Below are 13,709 nucleotides of genomic sequence, written 5' to 3'. Positions count from 1 at the left end.
CGACCTCCTGGAGACCAGGAACGGAGCGACGCCTCGGCGGAGACCTGAGGCCGAGCGACGCCCACGGCGGAGACCTGAGGCCGGGCAACGCCCACGGCGGAGACCTGAGGCGGCGGCGTCACGGCGGAGACCTGAGGCGGCGGCGTCCACGGCGGAGACCTGAGGCCGAGCGACGTCCACGGCGGAGACCTGAGGCCGAGCGACGTCCACGGCGGAGACCTGAGGCCGAGCGGCATCCACGGCGGAGACCTGAGGCCGGGCAACGTCCACGGCGGAGACCTGAGACCGAGCGACGTCCACGGCGGAGACCGGAGACCGAGCGACATCCTCCCTGAAGGCCTGGAGCGGAGCGACGCCCTCGGCGGAGACAGGAGGCGGAGAGACGACCTCCCTGGAGACCAGGAACGGAGCGACGCCCTCGGCGGAGACAGGGGGTGGAGAGACGACCTCCCTGGAGACCTGGAGCGGAGCGACGTCCTCAACGGAGACCAGGAACACAGAGGCACCCTCGGAGGGCTGCTGGAGAGCCTTGATGTTGATCCGGAACGACACCCTCGGAGGGCCGCTGGATTGCTCTGACATTGAACCGGAACGATACCCTCGGAGGGCCTCTGGAGAGCTCGGACGTTGAACCGGAACAACACCCTCGGAGGGCCGCTGGATTGCTCTGACGTTGAACCGGAACGATACCCTCGGAGGGCCGCTGGATTGCTCTGACGTTGAACCGGAACGATACCCTCGGAGGGCCTCTGGAGAGCTCTGCCGGCGTTAGGGGAACCTGGAGGCCAGCTGTCGACCTGAAGAGGACCTGGGGCGAGCCTTCGCCCTGAGGAGGACCTGGGGGCGAGCCTTCGCCCTGAGGAGGACCAGGGGGCGAGCCTTCGCCCTGAGGAGGACCAGGGGGCGAGCCGTTGCTCTCTTCGCGGCCAGGCGGCGGTACGACGACCTCTTCGCGGCCAGGCGGCGGCGACGACCTCTTCGCGGCCAGGCGGCGGCGACGACCTCTTCGCGGCCAGGCGGCGGCGACGACCCTTCGCAGCCTGAACTCTCTGGGGACTCTGTGGCTGAGCGGCACCCTCGGCGGGACTCTGTGGCTGAGCGGCACCCTCGGCGGGACTCTGTGGCTGAGCGGCACCCTCGGCAGGACTCGGTGGCTGAGCGGCACCCTCGGCGGAACTCGGTGGCTGAGCGGCACCCTCGGCGGAACTCGGTGGCTGGCGGCACCTCGGCGGAACTCGGTGGCTGACTCGGTGGCGGCCCGGCGCTCTCGTGACGACTCGGTGGCGGCCCGGCGCTCTCGTGACGACTCTGTGGCGGCCCGGCGCTCTCGTGACGACTCTGTGGCGGCCCGGCGCTCGTGGCGACTCTGTGGCGGCCCGGCGCTCGTGACGACTCTGTGGCGGCCCGGCGCTCTCGTGACGACTCTGTGGCGGCTCGGCTCGCTCGTGACGGGTCTGTGGCTGCTCGGCTCTCTCGTGATGGGTCTGTGGCGAAGAGGCGCGCTCCTGGAGACACTGTGGCGAAGAGGCGCGCTCCTGGAGACACTGTGGCGAAGAGGCACGCCCACGGGAACCTCGAAACAGGGCAGCACGCTTGTAGATGTTCGGTGGCGGCACGGACTGCTCATGGGAGTGCTGGGATGCCAGGGCGCGCTCGCAAACGCTCGGAGATGGTGCTGGGAAGAACTGGGAAGAATTTTCCTCCACATACTCGCCGATGTTCCTCAGAAATCCGCCCAATTCTTCTCCTTTCCCGGAGAATCGAGCCGGAAATCCCCTCGCGCTCGCGGAGGGGCATGGCGCAGCCGCGCTTTCATGCTCCGGCTTCTGTGGCTTTGAGCCGCGAGAAACGGCTTGGAACTCCCGGTGAAAATCCGAAGCCGGGTTCGCCTGCCGATCCATCGCAGCCAAAATCGCGGGAGGGCGATTCCGCTTTCGGTTTTGGTCGGTTCTTCTGTCAGGCTGACGACGCGGAAGCGAAAATAACTCGAGCATTGTCTTTATTCAAACAAAACAGTTCAACAAACAAACACTCACTGCTGCCGAGGCAAGAAAACAAACAAGGAATATCCGCTCGAGACGAGTAATCCAAAAATGAAACCTAGAGTCCGAAACGAAAGTAAACGGCAGCAGCTAAGAGTAATCCAGAAGGAACAGAACCAGGATATAAAACCAGCGGGGAATGCTGGCGGTCGAGCAGCCACGGATATAACCAGCATGACAATACAAGAACCGACAGCCTGTGACTCGAGAACGTGAGTCTATATAGTCTGAACCCTAACGAGTCACAGCTGTCGGTGTTCAGGCAGGCACTGGATAATGAGGAACCATGAGAGCTACTGAGGGGGGCGTGGCAGGGTGCATCTCTGACAGCGGCCGAGGAGGGCGTGGCAGGGTGCATCTCTGACAGCGGCCGAGGGGGGCGTGGCAGGGGAATCCCTGACAACAGATTAGGTAGCTGCAAAAATTAATTACAACCATCAGATAGAAGGGAAGCTACAGAGGTGGAACAAGGGCAAAATCAGGTCTGTTCTCCATCACATTCACCAGCACAATGACCAGGACGCTGACTCCTCTTACCAATAACTGATCCATCATGAAGGTGTCTACTAGGGGTGGGAGGAAAAATTCGATTCACCAAACTATCACGATTCTTTTTAAAACGATTTTGAGATCGATTTGTCTACCTCAGAATCTATATATATTTAATTATTTTACTTTTCCAGAGAGGTGGCGGGAAGATGTTACCGCTTTTATTCCAACAGAGGGCCAAACGTATTTTGTCGTTGTCCGTATTAGATGACGTCGTATCCGTTTTAAGCTGGTGCGAGAAAGCAAAACTATTGCAAAGTCAGTGGAGCAAACCTCTTTGAGAATCGTTTAACGGATAAAGATCCTGCTTTAGTCACAGAAAATGCATCTAATATGGTTATCGCTGCCCAATTAACCGGCTTTCTCCATATTAAGTGCTACGCGCACACTCATAATCTGGCCTCACAGCGCGCACTGAAGCTGCCCGCTGTCGTGAAGTTACTCGGATGAGTACGACGCATCACTGGATATTTCCATAGAAGTGCTGCAGGACTTCATGTTTTGCAGGAAAAACAAGTTACTCGAGCTCCCTGTGCACAAACTTATAACAGACGTTTCAATGAGATGCTATAATAGCTCTCACCTGAGGTGAGGAAGAGAGAGAAGGATATTAGCACCTTGACTGAGTTGAACATTGGAACAGTTTAACGCACTTTTATTTTATTTTAGAGAGTATTGTTTTTAGTTATTTGTTGTACATTTAAATATTATATTCAAGTTTTTGGTACTTGAAATGTTTTATGCTTCAAGGTTCTTTATGCTCTATGTATGTGTATGCTCCTGAAATAAAAATTCAGAAAGATGTGATGCATTATTTTTGTTAATATAATTCATATACAGTCTTTTTAAGGGTATGATCAAGTATTTGCCATTGTCTAATCTTTATTAAGCAAACAAAAATCACAATTTAAACAATGAATCGCAATAGCTACAGAATCGCAATATGTATTGAATCGGCACAAAAGTATCGGGATAGTATTGAATCGCCAGATTAGTGAATCGTCCCAGCCCTAGTGTCTACTATGCCTTTGTTGACTCTGAAGTAGGGAAATACTTTGGGTTAACTGATGGATAAGTTGGACTTGTTGCTTTAAGATATCTTTAAGCTCTCCTAATTCAAACCTCTGGGAACTGTTACTTGGTATGTTATGAGAACATCTTTAGATCTGAATACTGAAGCATGCAAATACACAGAACCGAATAATTATGCCTTTGTAGAAATCCAGTAGTGGCCTTCTATTCTCACCTAACGGCTTCACGATACATACAGAAGCTCCAGCATCCAGTAATAGAAGGATGTGCTGTAGCACTGTCAGAAGGAACAGAGGCAAATTCAGGGGCAGCTACTGTATGGCTCATTTCTGGCAAAGGCGCTCGATGTAAGTAAATACACACAATCCAGTTAAACAAAACATAAACCAAAATCAATAAAATTGACCAGCATCTGTAAAGTACAATTCATGCACCACATAGAGCAGGTGATACTGACTGCTTCAAAATGAAGACAAGCTACAAAACATGAAAGAAAGAAACAATAGCATCCAGACTAAAACAAAACAACTCACTAATCAGAAATGATGCAAAAACAAACAAACAAACAAAACAATACTATAGACAAAAACACAATAGCTAAAACCTGCACCACAGACACAAACAAAATTTGACCCAAAGTTTGTTGTTAAGATCAGTTTTTTCACTGGCAGTAAGCTGATGTTAAATGTCAGTGTAACCCATTTGTGTACAGACTTTTATTTTGAAAAATATTCTCCATTAAACAGGTGTTTCTCCATGATGAGTGAAGTGATTAAGAGAGAGGAAGAATCTATTTTATAAAGAAGAGCAGAGAGAAATAATGTTGAGGCCTAAATCTCTTAAAAGAGAGTAGAAGAGCAGAAAATTTTTTATTCTTTTCCAGTGAATTCTGGAGGACGAAAAACATCTTATCATACTTTTGTTTTAAGGAACTCTGTTGAGTGTTTACTTCTGTTATTACTCTGTAATTACTCATATACCTTCAATTTCTGTTTTATAGTAAGAAATATAAATAATAACTAATTGATGCTGAATAAACATTAAAATATACATGTGATAGAGAGAAAAGGCAGTTTATCACAAAAAAACAGAAATAAATTAAATGTGATGTTAAATTCAGCTGCGTCACACGCTAGTAAATTAGCACATTAGCATTAGAATTGGCGCATGTGATTATTTAATGACATGTATATATAACATTAGATTGATTTATTAGTTGTACTTCTATAAAGTCTGTTTAATATTAAGTGTATATCTTTCCGGGATGTTTAAAATAAGTAAATTCTTTGTAAAAGAGAAAGAAGTGTCATTTTATGAGATGACTGAAGGCACTATTACTAGAAATGTTTTCTCCATTAATGTACTGATGGTCAGTGATGTCATTATGATTCTGAGTTTAATTCAGTTTTAGTAAATTATAAAATCTTGATATTAATCTGGGACGGTTTACTGTGTATAAATACAGCAGAATGTAAGAAGTTTTAAAGACCTTCAGGATTTTCAGAAGCTCTAGTTAGATGTAATGTTTTGATGTAATTTTGTTCAGAATAATTTTTATTGTCATTAAACTGTATGGAAACTTTGTAGTGTAACCGGTCACGTTCGATTCTGTCCGGTGCTCGTGTTCTTCTCGTTGTTGTGGAATGACGAGTCTTTACAACTTTGTTGCAGCAGTACTGGAGAGTTTATTGTCACCAACACTCAACAATACTGAATGGAATACAGAAAGAAACAAAATGAACGTGGCTGTTTGGTCAGCTCTACCACCTTTCCTCAGTAGGCACAAATAAACTCCATAAAGCAGAAATACAAGTTTCATTAAACAAATTATAAAACATTAGAAGTTACTGTACCTGGATGGAATACAGAAAGAAACAAAATAAACGTAGCTGCTTGGTCAGCTTTACCACCTGCACAAATCAAATTGCAGCCATTAGCTCACTAGCATCACTAAGCCTAGCCAAAGCACATGCTTATTCGGCTCGCTATATTTATCAAATAAGACGTTTAATCCTCCCCATCCATCCACAAATCACTTTACATATTACATTAATAACACTTAACAATAACATTTAAACATGTTATGAGTGAAATTCAAATGTGTAAAACTTTTTTATAAGTAATCCCGGGAGAGCACCGCTAACAGCTTACCTCTCCTCAGTATGCACAAAGTCAACTGAGGAGCAGCGCGCGCTTCCCGAATGACGTCACGACACAGCTCAATCACAAGGGAAAACACTTCCGCCTAAAATAGAACTAATTAATTTACACATAACATAAAACAAACAAATTAAAGCAAATAAAACAAATAGTAAGGATTATTAGTGAAATGCATATATTTTCATTGTAAATATACATACATGAAAATTAACATCAGTCACAATAGCAGCCCGGATAAATAAAGAGAAAAATCCTTCACTATGTTTTACTATTTATTCCCCTTGTATTTGGTCCATTTCACAAAAACCTTCATAACAACATAAGAGCTACAACTAATAAATAAAACAAAATGATATTAAAATTGGCATCTTATAAGACAATTAGGACTTACATTTAAATACAATAATACAATAGTTCTTTCAACCATATTATTTTTAAACAAGAAAGAAAATATAAAACAATAAACAGTAAATAAATGTATTAAATGTCACTTTTAAAGTGCCTTTGAATATTCAGATTACTAAGTTTGTAACTCTGTGACCACATGCTTCCGTGTCTCCCTCTGCTAGCGATCTCCATGCATGCGCAATCTTCACGTGCAAACCGCATTTCACTATAAAAGTCTCGATAGTCGCAATAACGTAAAACATGTTCGAAACAATATTTCAAAATAAAAGAAAAACACGTATAATATTAAGAAAACAGAATTAGGCAAATTAAAGTATATTAATGAAATTCACTGAAATAATGTTATTTACAAACCTGGTGAACACATCCAGATAAATTATATTTTCTTGTAAACCCCTAATAAAAGTAGAGGTTGTTTTTTTAAATGCACAAATGGAACTATGTGTAATAATTTGTGTAGATAATTCTACCCAAATATAAATAATTATACTAGTTATTTAGTGTTTATTAAAACAAAAACAAAAAGACCTTTTTTAATGAAACGTTTTTATTAAAATGATCGAACAGAAGCAGACATTAGTCTTCTTAGAAAAAAAAAAAAACTTAGACTTTCTTAATAAGATATTTAAATATAAGCAACGTTCTATTTTATTACAAATATTATTAAACACACTGCACATTTATCCCTGAGTAAATGATATATAGAGCATAAAAATTTTATTAAAATAGTCATACAGTAAAACCCCGTTGTACGAGCATAATTCGTTCTTGAAAATTGCTCGTGTGTCCATTTGCTTGTACGTTCGAACTGATTTTCCCCATAAGAATGAATGTAAAAGCGATTTAATCCGTTCCGAGATCTCATTCGATCGCTTATTTCTGCACTTAAAAAGTATTTGTAGCCTATTTTTAAAAACAAATACACCGCAAATTACCGTAATGTAAACATAAAAATATAACACTAAGAAAAAGTTATGTTTTTGCTGCACTGAACAACGAAAGGGACCGAGTGACCGAGTGATTAACTAAGCGACTGATGCGACCCTCGGCTGAGAGCAGGGAACCGGCAGTGTGGGTTTGCTTGTGCCTCAAAATTTGCTCGTGAAATAGGGTAGAATTTTGTGAGCAAGGTCGCTCGTATCTCCGTTTGCTTTTACTATTAGTTGCTCGTACAACAGTGTTTTACTGTATAGCTAAAAATAATGCAACATGAAAAGAAAACAAATAGAAGTTATTCAAATAGTATGTCAGAAATAAAAATCATTTAAAAATAAACTAAACACCTGTTGATCCACTCGTTACTAAAATTGTACTTACTGACAGCATGTACATTCATTTAGATTTAGATTGTTGTTTTATGATTTGGCCACTAGAGGGTTAGGGTTAGGGTTAGGGTTAGGGTTAGGGTTGGTCACTGCCGCCTGGCTTCTACAGAGCTTCTATAAATGCAGTAAAATAAAATACAGTGATGTATAAGTGATGGCCTCTAGTGGCCAAAATATGAAACAACACTTCCAAATCCTGACAATGTGTTCAATTCCAAATCCTAAAAGAAATGTTTTTTAAAAGCTAAATTGTGAAACAAAAAACGTGCCATTTAACACTCAGAAAGATGTTTCAGCTTCTATCACTCTGTATGGTCTGTTGTTGTCATCAGGTTCAGCTGTAAAACACACAATCATGAACACTTCAGATGAGTCTCTTATTAAAGAGGTTTTCATTTGATGGGTATTGAAGATTCTTACTTTGAGCTCTGTAGCATTTCACTGCCAGAATGAAGGTCAACAGCACATACACAGAGACTGTTACTGCACTGCTGAGGAGCTTCAGAACTGATAATGAAGCTTCACCATGTGCTTGAATTGGAGGAAGAAATACTAATAGAAAACATACATAAATAAATAAATAAACCAATAAATAAATATAACTTGCTGGTCATAAATTTAAGTTTAATGCCAAAATACAATTCTCTTGCTTTTAAGTTTGAGAAACTGTCTCTAAATTAATTATGATCATTTCTGGAACATATAATTTGGAGAGTTATAAGAACATATGTTTTGGCTTCTTCCTATTGATGATGTAGAAGACAAAATTGTTTTAAGTCTTTTTTTCAGACAGTGCTGTATCATTTATCATGAAGTGATCGAATGGTTAAAGACAGTTACTGATCAGGTTAGTCACAGCCTATAGTTTGTTTAATGTGGGATTTAATAAATAGTATTCAGGCCTTAAATGCATTATGTATATTCATGGATACTAAATTGTTGTTTATTTTTAAATAGTGTAAAACTGGTGTAATTGCAAGGATTTATTTCTACAGCATAAAATACGGAAAGTACTAAATATTTTATGATTCAGATTCAAGTAGCCTGAAGAGTGTAAATTACTTTAAATAAAAAATATTTTCTAATGCCTGAGGATGTTTTTTTATGAATATATGAATCTTTTCTCACCTCTGACTGAAATCAAGCTTCTCGGTGACTCTCCTCTCTCTGGATGTTTACAGTGGTAGAAACCTTCATCTGACTTTGACACACTGCTGATGGTCATCACTCCTGTAGTCTGATTCTGGAGAATTGATTCATCTTTATAGAAATCAATACCAGTTGAGATGTTTGTGTTGCGATATAAACAGTGTAAAGTCAGAGGATTTCCCTCAGTTACAGGATGGACAGGACTGTCCAGGATCACATCACCATCTGTAGAACAGAGAAAAGCAGCAATACAAACACAAAATGTGTAAAACTATAATTTTAACATGCAGACCTCTGATGATCTGTTTAGGTGACACTACTGTAGGACCAAACTGCCATTTATGACCAAGAGATTGTAGATGTGACAATAGCAGTCCCTCTAATAAACTCATTTCTAATCCTGTCCATCCTCGTCACTCACAACGAAAACCTCAACATCTTCAGCTCTGCCTCCTGTCTTTTACTCATTTCCACTGTCTCTAAAACATACAACAACACAGGTCTCACCACAGTCCTATAAACATTCCCTTTCACTGTTGGAGACACTCTTCTATCGCAAATCACTCCTGCCACTTTTCTCCACCTACTCCACCCTGCCTGCACTCTTTTTTTTTATTTTTTCTAACACACTTTCCATTACTTTGCACTGTTGATTCCAGGTACATGAACTCCTCCACCTTCTCCACCTCTTCTCCCTGCAACCACACCACTCCACTGCTCTCCCTCTCATTCACACACATGTACTCTGTCTTACTCCTACTGACTTTCATTCCCCTTCTCTCCAGCACATACCTCCACCTCTCCAGGCCTCTCTCCACCTGCTCCCTCCTCTCACCACAAAAAACAATATCATCCGCAAACATAATAGTTAATTGAGACTCCTGTCTGACCTCGTTCGTCAACCTGTCCATCACCACTGCAAAAAGGAAAGCTCTCAGAGCCAATCCTTGATGCAGTCCAACCTCTACCTTGAACCAGTCTTTCATTCCTACTGCACACTTTACTGCTGTCACACTGCCCTCATACATGTCCTGCACCACCCTCACATACTTCTCTGACACCCCGGACTTTTTTTATACAGCACCTTAATTCCTCTCTCGGCACCCTGTCCTACACTTTCTCTAAATTCACAAACACACAATGCAACTCCTTCTGACCTTCTCTATACTTTTCAATCAACATTTTCAAAGCGAATTATGTGTCTGAGGTGCTCTTCCTCGGCTTGAAACCATACTGTTGCTCACAGATGGTCACCTCTTCTCTCAGCCTGGCTTCCACTACTCTTTCCCATTACTTCATGGTGTGACTAATCAACTTAACTCCCCGGTAGTTACTGCAGGTCTGCACATATCTCTTGTTTTAAAAGATCAGTACCAGCAAACTCCTTCTCCATTCCTCAGGCATCCTCTCACCTTCCATAATCCTGTTAAACAATCTAGTTAAAAACCCCACTGTCATCTCTCCTAAACATCTCCATGCTTCTACTGGTATGTCATTTGGTCCAACCGACCTGCCACTCTTCATCCTCTTAATTGCTGCTCTCACTTCCTCCTTACTAATCCTATACACTTCCTGCTTCACCATCTCCACACCATCCAACCTTCTCTCTCTCTCTCTCTCTCTCTCTCTCTCTCTCTCTCTCTCTCTCTCTCTCATTTTCTTCGTTCATCAGCTGCTCAAAATACTCCCTCTATCTTCTCAACACACTCTCCTCACTAGTCAACACATTTCCATCCAGATCCTTTATTGCTTTAACTTGAAACAAATCCTTCCCAGCTCAGTCCCTCTGCCTGGTCAGTACAAATCCTTTTTTTGCTCCTTTGTGTCCAACATCTCATACAGCTCCTCATATGCCTTTTTTCCTTAGCTTTCGCCACATCCCTCTTTACCCGCTGCAGCATCCATCTCCTTGTACTCCTGCCTACTTTTCTCATTATTCTGTCGATCCCAATTCTGTTTTGCCAACCTCTTTCTCCTTATGCTCTCCTGCACTTCCTCATTCCACCCCCACGTCTCTTTGTCTTCCTTTCTAGTTCCAGATGTCACACAAAGTACCTTTCTAGCTGTCTCTATTATCACTTCTGCAGTAGATGCCCAATCATCCAGCACCTCTTCACCACCACCGAGCCTCTGCCTGACCTCTTCCCTGAATCTCTCACTACAGTCTTTCTCCTTCAGTTTCCACCATCTTATTCTTCATTCAGTCCTTACTCTCCTCCTCTTCTTCACCTCCAAAACCATCCTACAGACCACCACCAGATTCTGTCTAGCTACATTGTCCCCTGCCAACACCTTAGTCTCCAATCTTCTTCAGGTTGCATCTTCTACATAGAACATAGTCCACCTGTGTGCACCTTCCGCCACTCTTATACATCATCCTATGATCCTCCTTCTTCTCAAAATAAGTGTTCACCACTGCCATTTCTATCCTTTTTGCAAAATCTACCACCATCTGCCCTTCCACATTCCTCTCCTTAAAGCCATACCTACCCATCACCTCCTCATCCCCTACATGCACATTGAAATCTGCCCCAGTCACCAATCTTTCATTCCTAGGTACACCATCTACCACTTCATCCAACTCACTCCAGAATTTTTCCTTCTCTACCTCACAACCCACTTGTGGAGCATAAGCACTGATGCCATTTATCATCACCACTTCATCTTCCAGCTTCATGATCATCCCCCTATTAGAAACTCTCTTCACCTCCACTACACTCTTACTGTACTCTTCCTTCAGAATCACCCCTACACCTTTTTTCTTTCCATCCACACCATGAAAGAACAGTTTAAAACCACCTCCAATGTTCCTGGCCTTACTCTCTTTCCACTTGGTCTCCTGAAAATACAACATATCTACCTTTCTGGTAGCTGATATGATGGAGAGGAGAAAGGTGGATCTGTTGTATTTTAGGAAGGGCATCCAGTGTAAGTGGCTTGTGTAGTGCAGTGGCTTGTGCAGTCCTAATGGCTGGGTTTTTTCTTTAAGATACTAAACTGTATTTTATATTTTATCATTATAAATATGTAATGCCTCTATTTTTAATAATACAGTTTAATTGTTTGGTCTGGTTCATGGATTAAATTCTACTGATGAGAAGTGATAAAGACTCACTGTGTACTGTGATTTTAACAGATTTACTGCGTTCTCCAGATTCAGACTGACACCAGTAAACTCCAGTGTGTGATGGAGAGAGGGAGCTGATGTTACATGTAGATCCTGAAACTGATGAACAACTGAATGAGGCTTGAATGTGCGTGTCGTGTCTCACTGTCCATCCAGTAGAGTTTCTCTGGTCCTCACAGCCCAGTGAGAGAGATTCAGCAGTAAAGTGTTGAGTTCTGCTGGGATTGATGATCAGAGACACTGGAGGAGATTCACCTGTTCATGATCATAAAAATATTATTATATTTAAAATTTATATTAATATTGATTGTTCATGGCATTACATAAAGATTAATTTTGGTTAAAGATGAAATTGTTTCGTGTTTGAACTGCTACATTGTACCAGTGTTAAATAGCAAAATACATACAGAATATCTTTACACCTCATTCTTTCCAATTCTTCAGTATTTTTACATTGTGTTTCTGTTTAAAAGCATCTCTCCAGCAAAAAAAAAAAAGAAAATATTTTGTTTTTCTAAAGATCCTATAAAATAATAAACAATAAACATACCCATGTATGCATTTACATTTGCGGCATTTAGCAGACACACTTATCCAGAAGGATGAACAAAATGCTTTGAGTCTCTAGCAATGATTAAATCTACACTGGTATGCTAGATTACAAACTTAAGATAAATCAGACTACAAGTTTTGATTTCTACAAAGCAAACTTGGAAAGTGCTAATTTGCAAAGTGTAAAGTATGCTTTTCTGTTTTTTTTGTTTTTGTTTTCTTTATCTTTATTAGAGTAACGTAATAAACCCAGCCATTAGGGTTGCAAAAGCCAGTGCACTCTTAGTGCAGGTCCCAAGCCATCCATGTGAATCACAAATAAGAATTTCATACTGGAGTCAAGTCAAGTCAAGTGGCTTTTATTGTCATTTTTACTATACACAGTGGTACACAGTACACAGTAAAAACGAAACAACGTTCCTCCGGAACCCTGGTGCTACACTAAACAACAAAACAACATAACGTGCATCGAGTGCAGCCTGGTGCAAACAGTGCAAACAAAAGAACAGTACAGACAGACAGAGTGCAGACAGACAACACAAGACAAGACAAAAGACAAAAACCAAGTATAGCGCCGACTAGTAAACCTACTTAAATATACAGTACTGTGTGAGGAGAAATGTAAAAACTATACCCAGGAGAAAGTACAAACAGAACAGAGCAATGTAGTGCAAAAAAACAGCAGCAAGGAGGTGCAAAGACAGCATGTAAACATTCTATTGAATACAAAGGTGCAAAAACAGCATGTAAACATTATACTGAATACAAGGTGCAGTATAAATAATAATAAATATATAAATGGTGGTGGAGTGGATCGAGATGAGTGATGATTGTGTTTAGTCCAGGTTGTACAGTTCAGTAACACACAGAGTGAGTGTGTGTGTGTGTGTGTGTGTGTGTGTGTGTAAGTGAGTGTGTGTGAGTTCTGTTCAGTTCTTTGTATTGAGAAGCCTGATGGCTTGTGGAAAGAAACTGTTACACAGTCTTGTTGTGACGGCCCGAATGCTTCGGAATCATTTTCCTGATGGTAGAAGGGTGAAGTATGTGTGTGAGGGTGTGTGTGATCGTCCACAATGCTGTGTGCTGCGGATGCAGCGTGTGGTGTAAATGTCCATGATAGAGGGAGAGAGACTCGATGATCTTCTCAGCTGTCCTCACTATCCTCTGTAGGGTCTTGTGATCCGAGACGGTGCAATTCCCACACCAGGCAGTGATGCAGCTGCTCAGGATGCTCTCAATGGTCCCTCTGTAGAACATGGACAGGATGGGGGGAGGGAGATGGGCTTTCCTCAGCCTTCTCAGGAAGTAGAGACGCTGCTGGGCTTTCTTGGTGATGGAGCTGGTGTTAAGTGACCAGGTGAGGTT

General features: G+C 42.3%; 1 protein-coding gene across 1 annotated transcript in view; it reads right to left on the bottom strand.

Annotated features, from left to right (window-relative positions):
* Nucleotides 1-7,101: 7,101 nt before the first annotated feature.
* LOC124387533 (basement membrane-specific heparan sulfate proteoglycan core protein-like) overlaps nucleotides 7,102-13,709 on the bottom strand; it is a 58,845-nt gene continuing 52,237 nt past the window's right edge. The window contains exons 17-21 of the mRNA XM_046851944.1: nucleotides 11,781-12,047; nucleotides 8,645-8,890; nucleotides 7,937-8,068; nucleotides 7,767-7,854; nucleotides 7,102-7,720 (exon numbers count right to left, since the gene is read on the bottom strand). Coding sequence (XP_046707900.1) covers nucleotides 7,796-7,854; nucleotides 7,937-8,068; nucleotides 8,645-8,890; nucleotides 11,781-12,047 — 704 coding nt within the window. The 3' untranslated portion in view covers nucleotides 7,102-7,720; nucleotides 7,767-7,795. The remainder of the gene's footprint in view (nucleotides 7,721-7,766; nucleotides 7,855-7,936; nucleotides 8,069-8,644; nucleotides 8,891-11,780; nucleotides 12,048-13,709) is intronic.

Source organism: Silurus meridionalis, chromosome 6, assembly GCF_014805685.1.
Source record: "Silurus meridionalis isolate SWU-2019-XX chromosome 6, ASM1480568v1, whole genome shotgun sequence".
Taxonomy (NCBI): domain Eukaryota; kingdom Metazoa; phylum Chordata; class Actinopteri; order Siluriformes; family Siluridae; genus Silurus; species Silurus meridionalis.
Note: the sequence above shows the minus strand (reverse complement) of the source record. Positions and strands in the feature narration are given on the sequence as shown.